Source organism: Tachysurus vachellii, chromosome 8 (assembly GCF_030014155.1).
Source record: "Tachysurus vachellii isolate PV-2020 chromosome 8, HZAU_Pvac_v1, whole genome shotgun sequence".
Taxonomy (NCBI): domain Eukaryota; kingdom Metazoa; phylum Chordata; class Actinopteri; order Siluriformes; family Bagridae; genus Tachysurus; species Tachysurus vachellii.
The window spans coordinates 15,325,985-15,346,774 of NC_083467.1; the positions used below are offsets into that span (position 1 = coordinate 15,325,985).

A 20,790-nucleotide genomic window follows, 5' to 3' on the forward strand; every position below is an offset into this window, starting at 1 on the left:
TATAGAGCAACCTCCTTAATCCTAGCACCTGCCAGTAAACCAGACAAATTCTTAACTCTTCTGAGTTCTGAATTTGCACCAAAAATAAGTGTGTGTGTGTGTGTTTTTGTGTGTACAAATATATTGCGTTTTTATAGCTATTAATTAAAAAAACTAAATGAACCTTAATATTTAGTGAATGATTACTGAAATTATGGCTGGGCTTAGATTTAGGTATAGGCATAGCATTAGCTACCATTATCATTATGTCAGTGGAAGGTCACAAAGATTAAAAAAGCAGTGTTTGTGAGTCTGAGTCTACACTACAGTTCATCATAGACCAGAAATCAATAATTAGCCACATTATGTAACTGAGAGAAACAGAGTCATAGATGCACAAACACACAATGATGTGCAAATCTACTGTGATAAAAGATCTCAAAGATAAAAGGCCACATCATTTAGAGATTTATTTTTGAAAGAAAAACTATTCCTGACTGTGTGGAGAGGAAACTTTACATTTAAATGCAGATAATACATTTTCATTGAATGCTTGAGCATTAGACATTCATTACCTAAGTGTTTGTGCATTTGCTTTGTCATTGTTGCCATTGTCAGTGGTTATGTCAGTCTTTTTATGTTAATCAGCCTGCTGCTTCAGTTGAGACTAGACGTGATACCAAAGCAATACAAACCACATCACAACTCCACAAAATAAGAACTGTCACTTACTGTATGTACAGTATACTTGTGAATGTCAGGAGGGTGCTCTTTTTGTGTATGATCACTATTATCACAATAATATTTTACCATGCTATTGTGTATTGTTTTAAGAATTTGTAATTCAGCTTGGCTTTAAAAGATATTTAGTATGCAGAGCAACACAACCAAACTACACCGTTACAAACAAACAGGCTATACATCTACAGTACAAACTGCTTCAAAAAAGTAGACAGCAGTTACCAAGACAGAGTGTTATACTGTACAAAACAGGCAGTATACAAAAGCCCAGCTGTGCTGAAATGCCACTGTGTGATTCCCTTTATTCACAGGGATGGATATAAGTCCGTAGATGTATTTGTGAGTAAGAGTTTAGGACAACACACAAACGCAAGTCCAGACATGTAAGAAATAAAACACAATGGGCCATGATGCTATACTGTCAAGCATTATTTTCTTTAACAGCTGTTACCACAGCTGTTTGCTAACAGAAACAAATTTTCATTTATTAAGGAATGACACATCATATATTTTTTATCCACTGACTGTTACAGAGCTTAGACATCGGAGACTCCATACATAGCTCCTCACAGAAAACACATCAATTCCACACATAAATAAATAAATAGATGAATAAATGCCCCCTATATAAGTTGTTACTATAGAATTAATAACATATTTGATTGTAAATCATAAAATAGCAGAGCCGTGCTGTTACAGAGAATTAATCAACATTCAGAATCAAGAATGCGGCAGTGCTGTTATAAGCAGAAATAATTCGTGCAGATTTAGTTATTTGAAATGGATTTAATAGCTTAAATACTGTAAATGTATTTATTTATTGTTTAAATGTTAATTATTAAGTTTGTGCGTCGCTTTGTACATTTATGTTTAGGTTATTCTGATTACGTACAAGGCTATTTTTTGGAACAGAACCGATGCAGCTTCTCTCTCTCTCTCTCTCTCTCTCTCTCTCTCTCTCTCTCTCTCTCTCTCTCTCTCCACACAGTGTATCAAGTGCATATGGTATGTCACTGATTGGTCAGCTCTAATGAATTGTTAATGAAAGAATGGTGGGTAATGATGTGTGTTTGTGCGCAGCAGAGCATGAACTGTGTCGTAGAAATTCACGCTTCAGCAGATTATAGAGCGTTTTGAGGGGCATGCTGTTTTGCCCCTACAGCTCCAAATGCAACACAGGTTTTTATAGAGAGATTAGCTCTTTTCGTCTTTACTCTCCTTTCTTTGTCTGTGCGTTGTGTATCTGTGCGTCTTCCTCCGGTTCCTTTCAGTGTTTAATAGGAATTCCTCGTTCATTAGCGATCTTCTGATCTTCATCTTATTTTGTATAGACAGAGGCATCCTGAATTCCTGCTGGAATTATACCTTTAGTAAAATGGGAAATAAAAAGATATTTAATGTGTAGCCAAGGCTGATAACAGTACAACTATCTCTGAGTCTCAGACAGATTTCAGAAAGGCTTTGGCTTTGTCCCCCTGGTTGATTTTGTCTTGTAGGACATGCCATTTGTCTTTTCTTTCCAGGAAAACCTCAGGAGATTCATGATTTATGAGTGTATTTTCTATTACAAAAGACCTGCATGTCGATTTGAATAATACTCGCAATAAATTATGACAGCGTTTACTCTCATTAATTATTCATGAGGCACTTTCAAGATTAAGAGTAGATTAGAGTAGATTAAGCTATTGTGTATTATTTCTAGCTGTTCACAATGCTCTGTTTATTTAGTTTTATTTCTTGTTTCATTTCTGTAATCTGTGCACTTTTAACATAATATCTAACCCCTCAAAGATTGTGTGCTTTGTACACTATGACTGTCACACTTAACAATCCCAAAATCTCTTAAAAGTAAATCATGCAGCTTCTCGAGTGTTTGCGAATAAAGCAGTATTCAGAGAAAAAGTGGCTAATACGCTTGAAACATTCTGCACTGTAGAGCAATACATACTGTAGATAAAAAAAGTGGCTTTTGTTATAGATCAGTCTTAAGACATGTCTCATGGAAGGGAAATGAGACCTTTAGCAAGCTCCCAAGTGCAGAAATATGTCCATGCTGATCATACTATACAGAGGGCAGTGAGTTATGTGCCAAAAAGAGCATATTAACAAGATCTGTAGTTGTATATGTGCAGGCAGTCGAGGTGAAATCAGGATTTATGAGGTGGGAGAGCACTACTCCTTTCATAGGTGCCAGCAATGTGAAAATAATAACATACTAGTTCTGTTATTACAAGAAGTTCACAACTTTGATATCATGGAAATGTGTCTGAAACAAGTTTTTAATAAATCTCTTAAGGGCCTTATTAAGCTAAGCATAATATACTGGTCAGATATAAATTTCTTCTCAGATATTATTATTTCTTCCTGAAATATTTATTTGTCAAAATTATATGAATATATCTTTAAATATTTTTCCAGATCAATACATTTGAATTCAGTACATACATAAATAAATAGATACATAATCGAAAGCTGAAACACACAAAATGCGCACATCAAAAGATTAACAACTGTGTGAAGTGAAGTCAAATTTACATTTTACAGTTTTAAAATGAAAGAATACCTGGAAATAGCATTGTTTATCTGTATTAGATTATTATTGTTATTATTATAATCGTTATGTTGTGTTACGATCAACAATTCCATTGCATACCATAATCTCTGGAACTGAGCTGTAGGAGGGACCGAAATGTTGTTGTGGTGGTGGTGGTGATGGTGGTGGTGGTGGTGGTGGTGGTGGTAGTCTTAGTGTTGTTGTTTGGTGGTGATGGTTGGTGGTGATGATGGTGATGGTGGTGGTGGTGGTGACGGTGGTGGTAGTGTTGTTGGTTGATGGTGATGGTGGTGGTGGTGGTGGTAGTCTTAGTGTTGTTGGTTGGTGGTGATGGTTGGTGGTGATGGTAGTGATGGTGGTGGTGGTGACGGTGGTGGTAGTGTTGTTGGTTGATGGTGATGGTGGTGGTGGTGGTGTTAGTGTTGTTGGTGATGGTGGTGGTAGTGATGGTGGTGGTAGTGTTGTTGGCTGGTGGTAGTCTAGTGGTTAAGGTGCTGGGCCACCAATTGGAAGGTTGTGAGTTTGATCCCACGACCACCAATCTACCACTGCTGCACTCTTGAGCATGGCCCTAAATCCTTAGTTGTCTAAAATGAGATTTAAAAAAATTTATTAAGTTGCTGAATCTGCTGAATGCTGGAAATGTAATTGTGGTGTTCTGTTCATTCACATTATAGATTTTTCCACATTCGATTTGTCATCATAGTTTTGTCATGTTTGCATGTTTTTAGCCTAGGGTTATATTTTTAAGAGACAATATGTTTATGTTATTATCCTGCTGTACTATTCCCAAACTCATTCAAGATTATATACATTTCTAAAAAAATCTTTGGCTGTTTAGAGAAAAGTCTAAAATTACTCACACCTCTAGTGACAGCATTTCTAAAAATATGTCTGACTTCTTGGGACGTGAACCGAGTGCAGTCAGGAATAATTGATTTTTGACAGCATAGTCAGACAGAGCTTCGTAAATCTTCTTGTTATTTTTTTACGGACTACAGAAGTGAGGTGGCAATTAGGCCAGTAAGTGTCACGGACAGGGTGACGGCTGTGGTAGATCCAGCAAACTACCAAATATAACAAAAATGAAGCAGTTTTTTAGGTCCTGTGCTAGCAGTTTTTATTCCTTTATCCTCCAGTAGAAACTAAATCTGAATCTAGGAATGTTCCAGGATTTAATCATTCACAGTGAATTCTGAAGTAAATAGAGTATAAATTAAATAGTTTGCAGACATAGTGTGCAGATGCCGTAGAGAGTTTGTAGTTTGCAGTAAACAATTATATGCAGGAATATATCCAGATTCATAGTTTAGTGGAAGAGACACTTCGGACTGCATTGTAATCTGCATCCCTTTTGTTCTTACTAAGCTCTTTATGGACAATATGAAATTTCTCAATGGAACACCTAGAAACGAGTCAGGATAATGAGCTGAGGGAATGAAGGGACTTTGTAGTAGATGATTCTAGCTGAAGTGCATATGACCCTGCCTTGATTACACTGTGTAAGAGGCCCTTGTACTGCCTTATAATTGTGTTGTGTTGTGGTACGATACGGTAGCTGCAGGAAATATAGGACCTCTTGGAGACAAATCCTCATAAACTGGGTTTATTTCTATTAGAAAATATGATTTCTAACAGGTTCAGCAATACTGTACAAAAAACATTTACACTAAACAACTGTAAACATATTTACAACTGTTATGCCTTATACACGGTATAATAATAAGACATAATCCAGCACATTTGCCCAATTCTTTGTAGCTTGGCTTAGTGATTAAGGTATTGTGTTGCAGATCAGAGTGTTTGTGCCTTGAATTATACCCTTAACCATGAGCTCAGCTTTATCCTACATTAACTGTAAGCTGCTATCATCCGAATCAGTAAATGTAATGGATTAAATGATAATCCATGCTATGTAAGAGATTATAATGCTTAGAGTTTACTTTTTTTTTTTACTCCCCAGCCTATGGATGCACAAGGTAGTGATTTTAGTAGACACTCGAAGAAACAGAGTGATTTTTTCAGTGGTGAAAGTGGTGATTGTATAACGACAGCAGATTGCATCTTAGATGATTATTGGAAATTGTTTTTTTTTTTATCTCTCTCTGTCTCTCTGTCTGTGCCATGTGGTGCCAAACATTCTGCAGTTTGCATTTGTGCCTAAGGGAAATCCCTGCTTTATTTCTCTTTCAGGCCTGTATTTCATTACAATTTTTCATTTGCATATATTTCCATTTCAGCTTTCAGACAAGCTGCTGCTGCATCTACCTGTCACTGTGCCACCAAGAATGGCTTCAAACCTAGGGTCTATGGAACAGAGATAGCATCATCATCAGAATGATCAGCATCCTTCATTAACATGAGCAAACGCTAGTTTCAAACTGAACCAATCTAATTGTAACTGACATCAATAAATCCTCTCTTTTTGTCAACTCCTCCCATAATTCCTAGCCTCTTTACACAAAAGACTTAACTGTATATATATTATTGGTACATTTCATTCTTTTAATTCTTTTAAAAGAATTTTGTTCATTAAACATATTCTGTACTGTGCCAGTGATTAGAAATCTTATTTTAGTTAAGCATCCGTCAGCGTTATCAGAATTCTTTCAATATTTGCTTGCAACCAATTTACATGACCTTGTCTTTAGTTTTGTGATCCGTAGCTGATGGAGTAGCTGACTGAGAGTCTCTTAAAAGGAACCCTGGCATCTCTCCAGTGCCAGCCAGTGGTAAACCTTATTAATTCTGTGGTAAGCAGGTGCAGATGGATGACTAGATGCTCATAATTAAATGCATTAACTTCAACAGATGTAATGCAAAAGGGGGTCCTGCTGTGATCTGTGCTTTTTAAATAATTACCCAACGTCCACAATAAGAAGGCAATGATAGGCTTAATTATTGCATTAAAAGAATAGATAATGAGTAGTGTGTTTATATTATGTTTATTATATACATTGAGAAAGGTTTTTTTATAATATGTAGAAAAATATTTAAATATTCACATCAAATGAGGCACATGACAGTCATAAAAATGTCTAAAGAACGTGAAGGCATATAAAATGATCCTTTTTAAGAAGGAAACATCACCCGAAGATGAAGAAGAGGATGAATCCTAGCTGCTAAAATATACCCACAGCTTCCTTTAGATTTATGTGCATGTGATGTAGTGCATAAACGAACAGTAAGTAACACATGTTATCATCGACTCAATGTACAGGCCCATTAGGAAGCGGGCAGTGGGCCATGTTGCTCCGGTCCTTTAATTCTGTTTGGGGGATGTAGGACTGCAGTGTCTTGATTTATTGGGGCCTGATGGAGATGTGGTTAAGAGGATTTCTTCTGCCTCACAAACCCAGACGGTCTGGGTTGTGGATTAGATAAAATGGCGTCCCCCCTCCCCATGCCACCCCAATCAGATGCAGCCCCACTATTCTTTTTTTGTCTGTCAGTTCTATACAACGCATCCAAGCTATTTCTTGCTATATTTTCACCCTGCACCATGTAAAACAGAGCAATGGTGATACGTTAAAATTATAATTTTCCTATATCTTGAATGATATATAAAATGGGTGTCTGAATTTGGCTGTGTGAAATCCGAGCATAACTGAGTGGTTTATGCCAGTTGTGAGGGGCTTGACCTCATTTCTTTTGTAGATGTGTTGCTGGGGTAACTGTCCCCTTGACAACAGAAAAGGATCCAGGGTAGTTTTATAGTCCTGCCTCTTCTGTGAGTGTATCTGTGCGTGTGTGTATACGTGTGAATGAGTAGTGTTGCTGAGAGATAAGACCCTGCCAGTTTTCTCAGCTGTACGTTGCACTGGGACATTTGCTCTCATTTGGAGGTTTTCTCATTAGCCTGAACTGACTCATTAAGGTATCATTTGCATAGTATGGCTTTGTTGATGGAGTACTTTCCCATTTGCAAATGCAAACATGTATTTCTTAACAAGGAGCTTTGTGCCAGTGCTAATAAGAGATTAGTGTTATAGCGCACAACACAATCTGCTGCTAGAAGACTACAGCATTCATTGCTGGTAAATGTGTATAGTGGACATGTGTGTGAATTTAACACCTTAGAAATCTGTTCTGTGACTTAAAACCTACAAACGGATTCAATTTTTACAATAGACATTGTTACATAGCAGCTTCACAGAAATCTGGTTATAGATTTATATATAGAGATATAAGCAGTAAGGAAGTGACAATGGCTAGGAATAGAGTGAATAGAGGAAGAAAAACTTTAACCAGATTGTAAAGAAAATCATTTACTTTTGGGTGACAAAAATCATTATTCCTCTAAAAAGAGTATGGCATAGACAATACCAAATATTTTGGAAGGCAGCTAAGTGGGTGTGAATAATGTGTATATGAGTTCTGGGATGAAGGAAAGTCTTTATGATTACAGCAGTAATACTTAGATAGAAGTGTACATCATCCAAGTGAGATTATCCACTGGATCACATCTGAGCCTTGGCTATAAACTGTTTTTGGGAGTTGCAAATCCTTAGAGTATCCATGTGAGACCATCCACAGCAGCAGAGGGTGAGTCACAAATACAGAAATGTCCAAGCAGAAGTTGAGCACCAGAATGAATCAGGCAGATCCTGAGAGCGTGAGGAGCCACAGAGGTAGATGTGTGTCAGAATAAGACACCAAATTCACATCATACAGCAGGAGAACAAGTACAAACTAATAAGCAGTTCTTTAGCACTTCTAGGCTTCTATATAGGAAGAGAATCAGTGGTGATCAGTGACACAGAATAGATGATCAGCATTAATTGTGTATTGAATATAACGAATCCGAGTCATGCCACAGTTCACTTCATTTCCTTGCAGTCCTATTGACTGAACATCTCCGCTCATGCAGAGATGTGACTTGTTTTAAATGACTTTCTGTTACTTCATAACATTTCTAAAATGGTTCATTTCACTAAAAACAGTCTATTCTGTTAAAGTGAATTACTTTTGAATTTAATTCTATGAAACACTTCCCTTTAGTTTAAATGAATCCATTCTTTGGTTTTGTTATTTAGTAACTCAACAGCTGTTTTAGGATTTTGTTGCAATCTGTATCTGATACGTATGTCACAAACCGAGGAGATGTCCTCTATTTTACACAAACACACACACACATATGGATTCTTCACTTCCTTTCTATTGACTTTGATGGAAAAGTTCTCCTGTCTTTACTCTGTGTTCTCTCTTATTTGGTGTATTTAGCTGTCAGAAAAGGTAGTGATTCATAAAAGAGGGAAAAGATGAATGTTTATGGATGTACTATAGATCACTGATCAGTAATAGAGAGAGAACCTGGGATACAGGGCTATAATTTATTGTCTAGAGGAATGGCTTAGGCTGAAGAGAGCTTTTAACCAGGATCAGAGACAGGTTAGAGTGAAGACGACTGGAGGAGTGTTGAATAAACACACACTCTGAGGGCCTCATACAGTCTGGAGGAGATTGATCTGGGAATGTTGTAACCCCTCTCTCTGTTTCTATACATCTCACGTTTTTATCTCTTTTACCCTGTTTATCTTTGTCTCAGTCGTATCTTTTTTAATTGTATGCCACGTTTTGTCTTTTTTGTACCCTTTATATCATTGCACAACATTTTCTGTGTTTCTCTGGCCGTAAGTCATCTGCTATTTTTTGTTTTATTATTTCTTGTGTGATTGCTCACTCTAACTGGGCCCTATACAGTCTAGACCAACTTAGCTGACATCTCGCTGTCCCTTATTTGCTATGTCCATTTCACAGCCCTTTCTAATAATCCACAGATTAGCGTTATTGCCCATTGCTTCTGTAAATGAACAGCATGATCATTTCCTGCAAGTGCTGAATTAAACATTTTGCACTTGACATTTACTTTATTTCCTCTCCGAAACATGCTGCATTTCAAGTCTTTCAAGTTGTTGTTCATTAGCAGACTGATTCGCTGTGTCTGCTCTTTATTATGGAGCTGGGAGCCAGCTACATGTCTTCACCTCTCAGAAAGGAGAAGCATTCAGCGTCTTTAGGGAGCCGTTATCGGCGGAGTGTTTTGAATGGCTCAATTCTGAAGAGTGCTGATGATGTGTCTTTTTGTCTCTATCATTCCGATGTCTATGTGTGTCTCTCTATTGCTCTCTTTTTCCAAGCAAGTGGAATCTTTATGGCATTGGGTTTTGTCTTCAAACCAGCATGGCTCAGGAGGGTAAATGGAAGAGAGATGTGAGACAGGTGGGTGGCTGGAGTGATCAAGCAAGGTAACAAGACAAGATAAGAGAGGGAAAGCCTTGGGAAGAAGAAAAAAAAATAGTTGTTGAAAAGATGATGAGAGAAAGAAGGAAAAGGAAGGGCAAGAGGTAAGGAGACAAAGAGAGATTTACTGCACTCTCAGGATCTAGATTAGTGGTAGACTCATCCTGCAGTGAATTGGCCTTTACTGTGAGGAAATGGCTCCTAAAACAAGCACTCAGTTTTCCTGCTGCATGTTCACTATCTCTTACTGAAGAACACAGACAAGTGGTGTAGCCATTACATGTGTGTGTGTGTGTGTGTGTGTGTGTGTGTGTGTGTGTGTGCGTGTGTGTTTATTTTTCTGTTTCCTGAACAGCAGGTATTACAGAAGACATCTCCAGACATGATCACTTAGTCGTCCTCAGTTCAACTCACAGTAATCAAATGCTGTAAACTACAGTGAATGCAGTAGTATAGTGTATAGAATGCAGTATAGTAATATAGTGTACAGTATAGTGTAAAAAAATAGGTTTAATCAAAGAAAATCTTTTCTGCAATCACTTGTGGTACTACACTTCAACTTTCAAAAACATACATATGTTTAAATTGTCTCTAGGTGTGTACATGGTGCCCTGCAATAGACAGCTGTCCCATATAGCCTTTCAAACTTTAGCCCTGAATGTGATGCATGCATGCCAGGCTGCACACTCATTTAGACCTACTAGCATGAATGGCCAGAGGAGGTGATAAGAAACCGGTGAATTTGGAGGAAACCCATACAGGCTTAGTGAGTGCATGTAAAACTCCACAAAGATAACAACACAAGCTTGAGATGGAACCTAGAACCTAGAGATGGAACCCTGGACCTGTGAGCTGGATGCAACTTGTTGTACCTGAACATAAATGATCGAAAAAATGAATGAATATTTATTGCTTCAGAGGCTGAGACATGCTAATTTCTGTGTATCATTTATTTGCGACTTGGATGGGTCAAAGAACAGGGTCAGCTATAATACAGCATCCTGAAGCAGAGAGGGTTAAGGGCCTCAATCAAGGGCCCAGCAGTGGCAGCTTGGCAGTCCTGGGGCTTAAACCCTTGACCTTCTGATCACTAACCCAGAACCCAGAACCATTTGGTCCACTACTGTCATTTGCAATCCTCAGTTAGTATTATGGTTTTAAATCTCTGCTTCGAAATCCAAATACAAGCACTAAGACAGTATCTGCATTAGACCTTTTTAACGAATGCACTTGTGGAACTGTGTTGATGGCAGCATGTGTATGATGGTGGTTTGGTAAGCCAGCAGACTGCGGCACAGCTGAGCTCCAGAGCTTCACTGAGCCACCAATCACATGTTCCACTTACTCACACTCCATCCCCTGCCAACATACACAAAAGACACCACAGACAGTGTGTGCGTGTGTGTGTGTTTAGTTCTGTATTTTAGAGTCAGTCACGCCCGCGATTGTTGCTGTCTGTTCATATGAGGTTTCTTGTGAATGAGAATCACACCTCAGAATTATTCTCTTACAAACTGTATATATATTTTATTCTCACATACTGTATAAAATTATTTTAAATACTTTAAACTTCAAATATGTTATCAAATAAAATCTGGACAATCGTTTGCATCGGATTTATTTTAAGTTGGACAACTGCTGTCTGTGTTGCTGTAGTGGAATGCTGTAATCTGTTAATGAGATTAAAGTTGAAAGCAGACTGAGTAATCTCTTATTCTCTCCCTCTTTCTCGTGTTTGCAGGATCTTACAGGAGTGAAGGGATAAAGGCCAATGATGTGTTGCATGTGCTGAAAGATAAAGTTGCCTTTGTGTCAGGTGAGTGGATTCTTTGTGCAGCTACTGTAAATGCACAGCTGCTTTACGGTCATTATGACAAATGTCTTTAGCATAACTTTAGCATAATTTGACAGGTCAATTAAAAAATATCCATGTGGAAATATTTTTTAACCTCCCCTGGAAAAGCACTATGAACAGTAGAAAATTCTATAGTTTATGGTGTATAGCTGCCCTTCAGCCAGGGACTGAAAGGTAACTGTGTACAGAAGCTGCTAGACAGCTTTGTGCCAGTGCTAGTACCGCAGACAGGTCTGACATCACACCTATGTTGGTCAGTAGAATATGAAGCCACACACACACACACACACACATACACAAAAACCATTTCCCGCTGGAATCAACCACGGTTAAGGAAATCAGCGTGGAGATTGGGAATTTCATAGCTGCAGATATGACACTCACTGGTGGTTCAGAACATATCCAGGGCTACGGAAAGCAATGTAACTTTGACAGCACACCTAGATCACAAGAGAATGGTAAATGGTACAAAATGAAAAGCAATGTGCTTTAGATATGTCCACTTGAAAACCCACACTTGACCAGAGAAGATGTTTGTTTAGCCATGATTTATTTTGGTACATTCTGTTGCATAGCTTTTGTTTCACCTTTAACAAAATGTGAACAGCTAATAATTACATTTATCTTCCATCAAGGTCCCTTAGGTCTGCAGATAACTCGCTCTTGGTTATCCCTAGAGCAAGGATGAAGCATAGCATGTGGTATGTGGGACGTGGTAGGCTAGTGGTTAAGGTGTTGGACTACTGATCAGAAGGTCATGAGTTCAAATCCCAGGTCCACCAAGCTGCCACTGCTGGGACCCTGCGCAAGACATTTAACCCTTAATTGCTCAGTTGTCTAAATTGAAATTAATTATAAGTTACTCTGAATAAAGGGGTCTGCTTAATACCGTAAATGTAAATAGGAGTGAATGAGCACTTGCAGTTGCTGCTCCTAAGCACTGGAATTAATTGCCATTGTCAGTGAGGCTGGCCCAAACATTGGTCTGCCTTTAGATGTGTGTTGTCTTTTTCTTTGTGTTTTACTTTTTTATGTCTGGATGTACAGCACTTTGGTCAACTTCGGTTGTGTAAATGTTCTTTAGAAATAAACTAAACTAAACTAAACAACAATGGAGTTGTAATAATAATAATTTATTGTGTCATCATTGCATCATTTAATACAAATTCTAACACATGTTGGTAAGGTTTCAGTGGAATTGTGATTTATTGCATGTATTACAAATAGTGTTCATAATTTCTGAATCATGGCTTCTGAGTTCATGGCTTCTGAATCCTGCATATTCTAAAAACTGCTACTCCTTCTGGTCTTGTTCTGCCTCATTGTGTTAATAAGCAGAGTAAATCAGGCCAGACGGAGCTTTTAGAGGAGCAGTAGGAGCATAAAGGGCTAAATATTGTGTTGAACTTACTTTACTTGCATTACTTCAGTGCTCACAAGGAGGACATTAACTTTAAGCAGTCCTTTAAAGACCTTGTGAAAGAGAAAAGAGTGTGAATGCACTAGATTGTGTGTGTGTGTGTGAGAGCGCGCATGCACACTGGGCACTGAAAGGAATTACTCTCATGTGACTTACAAGGACGTTTTTAGCCCAATATATTGGAGTGTTCTCAGCTGTGATGTCTCCCTGCTTCATCCCCATGAAGAGCAGTGTAGGCTTGGACTGGTGCCAGAACAAGGCAGTGCTGCTTAGCAGTGTGAAATGAGGCGCAGTTGACCTGTCAGGGAGGATATGTGTGTGTATAATGTAAATCAGACACATACAGCGCTGTTGGCAGTTGAGGCTCTCCCTAGAAGTGTCAGTACATATATGTCAGTGCGATCCCTCCCAAAAAATGAGTGTCTTCTCCCCTGTACTCTGTCTGTGTGTGTGTGTGTGCATGTGTGTCTGTGTGTGTGTCCTTCTGTTTTTAATCACTCCCACCTTCCATCCTCTTTCTCATAGATTCTTTTTTCTTCACTCCATCATAATAGAATGTCAAAAGAGGTTAAAGAGAATCTTAAAAATTGAGCCTGCGCAGCTCCCGTGCTTGTTGCTAGGCAGACCACACATCTGTTTCATCCAAGAACTTTCATATGCAAATAAGAAATGCCCTCTGTCATGTAAGACAGATACTTCATTAAATAAACATCTAGCTTGTGTGACACACGCCAAGGAAAGACCTTGAGGGGAAAAGCACCATGAGGGATTTTAATCATTTATTAGCAGCATACTAATGAGTTACTGTGCTCAAGAAGGGAACCGTTTGTGTTTGTGTTTGATTTCAGGTGGTCGTGATAAGAGAGGAGGGCCGATTCTGACCTTCCCAGCTAGGAGTAATCATGACCGAATAAAACAGGAGGATCTGAGGAGACTAGTCACCTATCTGTCCACAGTGCCCAGGTGAGAAACCAACCAACCAACCAACCAACCAACCAGCCTATCTATCTATCTATCTATCTATCTATCTATCTATCTATCTATCTATCTATCTATCTATCTATCTATCTATCCATCTATGTACACACAAGGTTGTTTGTTCCAGTCCCACCACTGCCTGCTATATGAGATGTTTGAAAGTCACACTGGATAATGGTGACTGCCAAATGCTGTTAATGTTATATGCTGATGTATGTAAATCCTTTTACACAGATGATCTGCATATTCTATATCAGTCCCAGCCAGATCAAGTAAATATGCCAATGTAAATACAGTTGCAGATTGAAATGGCTTTTCTCCGTAAATATGATATGGCATTGCTTTGGCACTGATTACAATAACATGAACTTACACAGCAATGCAAATACTTAGATGGGTTTCATAGGCTATCTTTATCTAAAAAACAGTAAAAGTCAGCAAATTAGACTTGTTTAGTCTTTGGACTGTATTCACATTTGCTGTCCTTAAAATACAGTTTTGATGTTAGTGTAATGATATGCTAGGAGTTTTTGCCATCTGCTGTGTTTTTCCTAAGAGTAACGCAGGTTAAGATTCTAAACATTTTCAGTGTCTTGTAAGACACACAACCAAATAAGAGACAAAACACCACTTTGTGAGTACTCACTTCTCCTGTCCTGTGATCCTGCTTCTTTTTTTTTTTTTTTTTTTTTTGCTGCTTCTGTCACAAATTTCTGATTCACACAGTGTAATGAAGTGTAACTCTCAGCTGCCTGTCTGAATAAAACAATGTGGTTAAAAACTTTCACAACAAAGGCAGTTCATTGTCATAGTAGTGTAGAGGTTATTTGTGTGCTGATTTTTTTTCCTGCTGCTGTAGTTACATTCTGGTGAAAGAGGATGTCCTTCATTAAATAGTGAATTGTCCTTGCATTTATTCGATTTAAATCAATATTCTTATTGTTGCTCTGGGGCAATTCCCTTGATCAGATGCAGGGTCAACAGTGTATGCAGGTGTGTATTTTAAATTAAATTAACTGTAAACTGCTAAACAAGAGTAAAATGAAATCCATATTTACTGCCAAACACCCCACAGTCACCCCCTGTTCTCCCTCACAGACCAGCTTCAGCTTGTGGTTTACAAGCAGCTCTGCTGGACAGCTGGTATCCCTCCTTATAACCGCCTACACGGCTGCCTTTGTCCACATATCAGTTCACATGTCTCAGTGATGGAGTACAGGCTATAGCTGTGTGACATTCACTGGATCAAGATTACAATGTCAATATGTGGCATGTTTACTTTAAAGAATAACTGAGATGAACAATGGACAGTTTTGTAAAAAAACAACAAAAAACAGCAACAACAGCAAAAAAATATGAGCAGGAAGTGGTGTGTCGTTTCCACCCTGGTGTTTTGCTTGGCTTTAAATGGAATGTTTGCATGCTTCTACATTCGAGTGTGTAGTGTAGTGTAGTGTAGTATAGTGTAGTGTAGTGTAGTGTAGTATAGTGTAGTGTGATCATAAATGGGCCTGTGAGCGGAAAGAGAAAAAAGTCTGTAAAGAACTGTGAGCTCAAATACAAATAAACACACACACACACACACACACACACACACACACACACACACACACACACAACCAAGAATGATGTAGATGCCAAAAGTATTTCTTATTCATTACTTCTCTTAATCAATTGATTTAATTATTCTTTCATTACTCTGCAGTAACCACTTTGGCCCAGAAACATTAAAGGCCATGAAGCAGGACCACACCCTGGACAGGAAGCCAGTCCATCACAGGGTGCCATACTTATGAAAATCACACTTGTTGTTAATGTTTATAAGTGTAAATAACTTATTTGGCTGGCTGTGTGCTTTTAGGCTTTTATTTTGTGATGGAACACTTTATACATCATCATTAGACTTATCAAAGCTCATATTAGTGTCGGGAACCTAGTCTAAAGTAAAGCGAGATGTTTGGTTTCCAGTAGAGAGGACATCACCAGCTGCATCATCAGTCTTAGATCACTGTGTAACAGTGTCTGGTGTCGATATGAAGTTTGTACAGAAAATTGATTTTGCTGAGCGTGTCTTTCTCCAGGGTATGAGCTCTCTCAGCAAGTGCATGGGAGTGTGTTGTAGAGAAAGTCCTGTCTTTTGGGTATTTTTTTTGTTGTATACTAATTGTCAGAATGACAACAATTTCTTCAAAATGACTTATTTGTTATCAAGAAATCTGATATCTATTAGTTGAAAAGACTATGATAAGTTAATATGCTGGTTCTATCCTAAGAACATTGTACTGAATATAATAGCAACCTGAAAGTTCTTCCAAAATAAGTGTGGATTGGACAAGATGTTTCTGTTTTGCTGTAATATTTAATTATTACTTTGATTATTTAACAAACACATGGTCATTGTAAATCAGTATTATTATTTTTTTTTATTGTTCAAACTACATTATTACACTCACTCACACACTCACTCACTGTCAGTAACTGATTATTAGGGTGGTGGTGGATCCAGCAAATAAACACAGCATCAGGAACAACACACACACACACACACACACACACACTAACGCAAACTTAGGATGGAACCAGGGATTATATTTTACATGGTGTTGTTGGAGAGCAGTGCTTCAACTATTTTCATGCAGAAAATGAATGAAGTGGAAGCTCAGTGTTTAAAACATTGAACTGCTGATTGGAAGGTTGTGATGACCTCCAAGCTGCCACTTGAGCAAGGCCCTTAACCCTCAACTGCTCAGTTGTATAAATGAGATCAATTTAGGTTTCACTGGATAATGCCATCTGCCAAATGCTGTAAATGTAAATGTGGGCTATAGTACTGACCTGTAGTAAGAATCTACACACTGATGTATAACCATTTTAACAATTATATCATTAGATTATAGAGAGCGTCTTCTTTACTGATCCAAAATGTCATACAAAAATATCACCAACATTTTCTGTAAACTCTATGAGCTGAATATAAAAAAGCCAAAACCATCACCTCCTTCAGTATAATGAGTTCTCACTTACCTGTGTTAATACTTTCTGAACATTATTAGTTGTTTGTACACCAGTGATCCATATAAAGCAGAAAACATCACACGTATATTATGCCATATGTTGTTGATGATCACAGAGCCTGTATGAATTTAATGATATTCCTTAGACATGTGTTGTGTGCTGTATTAATCCCAGGCCCGACTGAAACACACGCAGAGAAGCAGGCAATTATTACATATTTTTATCTCCCAATTGCAGTGTTCTACCACTGAGGCAAATGCTAAATATAGACTGGCTGCATTGTAGCCTCTGGTTGTAGACCAGTGGAGACAAGTTGTCAAAGAATATCTGAAAAGTGCGTTTGGTATTTCAAGAGGTGTGTGAGCTCTGTGATTTCTATATACGTAAAAAGAAAAAAAAAGTTTCTTATTACAAGCCGAGTTTATTTCTATTTGACTGTTTCGGGAATAGGTTTTTGAAAATTGGTGAATTTAGGCTTTATTCACATGGTTATACCGTTTCTCTCTCTCTCTCTCTCTCTCTCTCTCTCTCTCTCTCTCTCTGTCTCGCTTTTCTTTGGGTGTTAAAGCTATTAATTTACATAATTAGGGTCTGGTAGATTAAACAGTGTTTTTGCTGGAGTGGTCTCTTAGATTTTAATTCATTTTGATGGTCTCTCTCTCTCTCTCTCTCTCTCTCTCTCTCTCTCTCTCTCTCTCTCTCTCTTTCTCTCTATTTCGTTCTCTCCTCAGTGAGGATGTGTGTAAGCGGGGTTTCACCGTGATCATTGATATGCGTGGCTCTAAGTGGGACCTGATTAAGCCGTTACTGAAGACCCTGCAGGAAGCGTTTCCAGCTGAGATCTGTGTTGCTCTCATCATCAAACCTGACAACTTCTGGCAGAAACAGAAGACCAACTTTGGCAGTGCCAAGTTCACCTTTGAGGTACAGATTAGCTCAACACCAGAGCTTTAAATCCTTTGTATAAAAACTGCTATATTTTTAAAAAGGTGCAGCTGCTAGCAGTGAACTCATGTTTGTAATGCAGTTTAAACAGTATTTTTAATAAAGAGCACAAGTATGGTCAACCGGTGTGTGTAGAGCAATATCAGTGAGCATGTTTTTTTGTTAATGGATGCAAGAAGCTGTTAATTATGCCTTGAATTGCAAGCAAAGTGTAGACCATGGCAAAAGGAGGCATGCATGTTCTAGTGCTCAGTGCTTGCAGAACTGAAGTGCTTGCACACATAACAGTTTCTCCCGATGCTTGCTTCAATGTTCCATGACAACTGATACTGCTCTGTGTACCCAGGTTAGCCACCTCACAATCTATGTTAAGTATACTATTCAAACACCTTAAGATGTTTTTGTCAGGTTATTTGCTTGGTAGAAGATTAGCTCCTGTAATATGCAGTATGCAGTATGCAAACAATATGCAGGCTGCACTCCACCAGGTTTGATCATTAATGTAAGTACATAAGTACATTACTACGTTTACGTCACAATCACCTGGGGGGGGTCATGTTTGTATCAGAGCATTTTTCATGTGACTGATACTATTTGTCCTGATATTCAAACAAAAAAATTTGAATTCCATGTAATTTAATGGATATTGACGATAGTCAAAAACACTATTACTGTAAATAAAGGAAGTGAATAAAACATCAGATAAGGATTCATAGCTACAGGAGGAAACTGTGGCTGCAGAGTACTAACACAACTGGATGGGCAAGGAATAATGTTCCTTTCTTTCTTTTTTTTTCCATGTATTAATACATACAGTGTTCTAATCAGCAAATATGAGCTGTGGCAGCTCCGTGTTTGTTTTGTGTTGCTGTCTCCAGGCACAATCTTGTTTTTGAGACTTAGATTTCAGTTCAGCAGAAAGTCACAAGTTGAGTAATGCGTTATCCCAAGGCGCTATTGTGTGCGATACCCATCATTTAGTCTGTGGTCCCTAGTTATTTAGTGTGGTCCCCAGTTGTTTCATGTGCATTCCCCAAATTTAATAGTCACTATACAAATCGATAAAAAACAGCAAGAGTGTGACACCCAATCTGTTTTTAAAGTGCATGTAAATCCATGGCTTTAATCATCCCACATGTATTTTTCTAAAAGCAGTCACTAGAGTTCATTTTCCTCTAATAACTCCTCTACTCTGTATTTCTTTCTGCTGCTGGTAGACTAGCATGGTGTCAGTGGAAGGTCTGACCAAGCTTGTGGACCCATCTCAGTTAACAGACGACTTTGAGGGTTCTCTGGAATACAATCATGAGGAGTGGATGGAACTGCGAGTGGCACTTGAAGAGTTTCTAGGCAGTGCTGTGCACCTCCTCTCACGCCTGGAGGAGCTGCAGGAGCAGCTGGCTAAGAAGGAGTTCCCAGTGGATGTGGAGGGCTCACGCAGGCTTATCGAGGAACACACGCAGCTGAAGAAGAAGGTGATGAAGGCTCCTGTTGAGGAGTTGGACAGAGAAGGCCAGAGGCTGCTGCAGTGCATCCGCTCCAGTGACGGTTATTCTGGCAGGAACTGCATCTCAGGCAGCGCAGACTTTCAGAGTGTGGTGCCTAAAATTGCCAGCCTGCTTGATAAGCTGCACAGCACCAGGCAACATCTGCACCAGATGTGGCACGTGAGGAAACTCAAGCTGGATCAGTGTTTTCAGCTTCGACTCTTTGAGCAAGATGCTGAGAAGGTGAGCAAGCTTTATGCTGTTTACTTTTTCATCAGCTTTATTGCTTTGGACAAGCTTATAGCTCAGGACAAGATGATAAATTAACAATAGTGCTTTACCAGATTAAACAAGGAAAATATTTTTTTGTAATTCACTTTTTTATTTTGATAGAATATGCAAAAATACAACACAACAGAAAGAGAAAAAACCTTTTTAAACTAATACCCACCCACAACCACCCCCATCCCACCCCTATCCCACTGCACACCAGGACTCATGTAAATCAAAAGTACAACAGAATAAGCTCAAAGAAATGTACACAAAAATATACAAATTGAATCAGTTGTAATATTAACAACCGAATAACAACTTTAGACTAAATAACCAAAATCTTATATCTTATAATCTAATAGGTTCTTTGCCGCAGTCAAAGCTGCTAGCCAAAATTTCAGTTGTTTCCCATTTACAGAAAACTTTGAATTATCATTCAACAACAAAATAACAGGATCCTTAGGAAAACGAATCCCGATAAGCTTATATATACCATCAATCACGATGTCCCAGAATTTTTGTACACCTGGACAGTCCCATAACATATGCCTGAAAGTGTCAAGGCAACCTGGTCCGCAAAACATGCAATACGGCTGTGGTGAAATACCCATCGCATAACGTATACGTGCGGTTAAATATGCTCTGTGAATAAAACAAGGAAAATATGATTTTTATCTTGTAACAACGTTTTTGTCATTCTACTTATTATAATATTATAAAATATAAGTTCCCTCCTCATATATGTGTGTGTTTAAATGTGTACCTACAACAAGTCTTTGTATTTATACAGATGTGCAATATCTGTGGAATGACAATTAACTTACAGGCACTAACATGTCTCACCAATATCGCATAACATTCTGTACAACTGTAAATGCCTAAAAACACCACTTGACATGCATTAACAAATTATCGGAATTGTTGTCCAATTGGTGGATAAGATATAAGATAAGCATTTTGGAACGCACTGTTTTAGGAAAGTTATTGTCTTTGTGGTTGAAACGCATTACATCAACCAAGCGTCCATTATTTTCCTATAACAACACGTCCCATCACGTTTTATTACTTACCTAGCTATACCTAAATTACATGTGACATAATTCATGCATCAATATATCTTTCAAATCACCTGCGATACCTCACATAAAAACCCTGCTCTTTAATTGGTGTCTTTTTAAACCAGAGGCTTCAGTAAGTGAATCTTTTGAGTCTAGCTTTTAGGATTGGATTAGTCATTCTGTTTCTGCCGAGTGTCGTGCTTAAAAATAGGCCAAGAAGAGTGATAGAAGAGCTATAAAAT

The 20,790-nt window shown here is 38.3% G+C and overlaps 1 protein-coding gene across 2 annotated transcripts in view; it reads left to right on the forward strand.

Moving 5' to 3' along the window:
• The window catches only part of kalrna (kalirin RhoGEF kinase a), a 150,850-nt gene that overhangs the window by 46,461 nt on the left and 83,599 nt on the right, over window positions 1-20,790 (forward strand). For both annotated transcript variants that reach the window (XM_060876506.1, XM_060876505.1), the window contains exons 2-5: window positions 11,259-11,333; window positions 13,641-13,755; window positions 17,517-17,709; window positions 18,948-19,460. In XM_060876506.1, coding sequence (XP_060732489.1) covers window positions 11,259-11,333; window positions 13,641-13,755; window positions 17,517-17,709; window positions 18,948-19,460 — 896 coding nt within the window. The remainder of the gene's footprint in view (window positions 1-11,258; window positions 11,334-13,640; window positions 13,756-17,516; window positions 17,710-18,947; window positions 19,461-20,790) is intronic.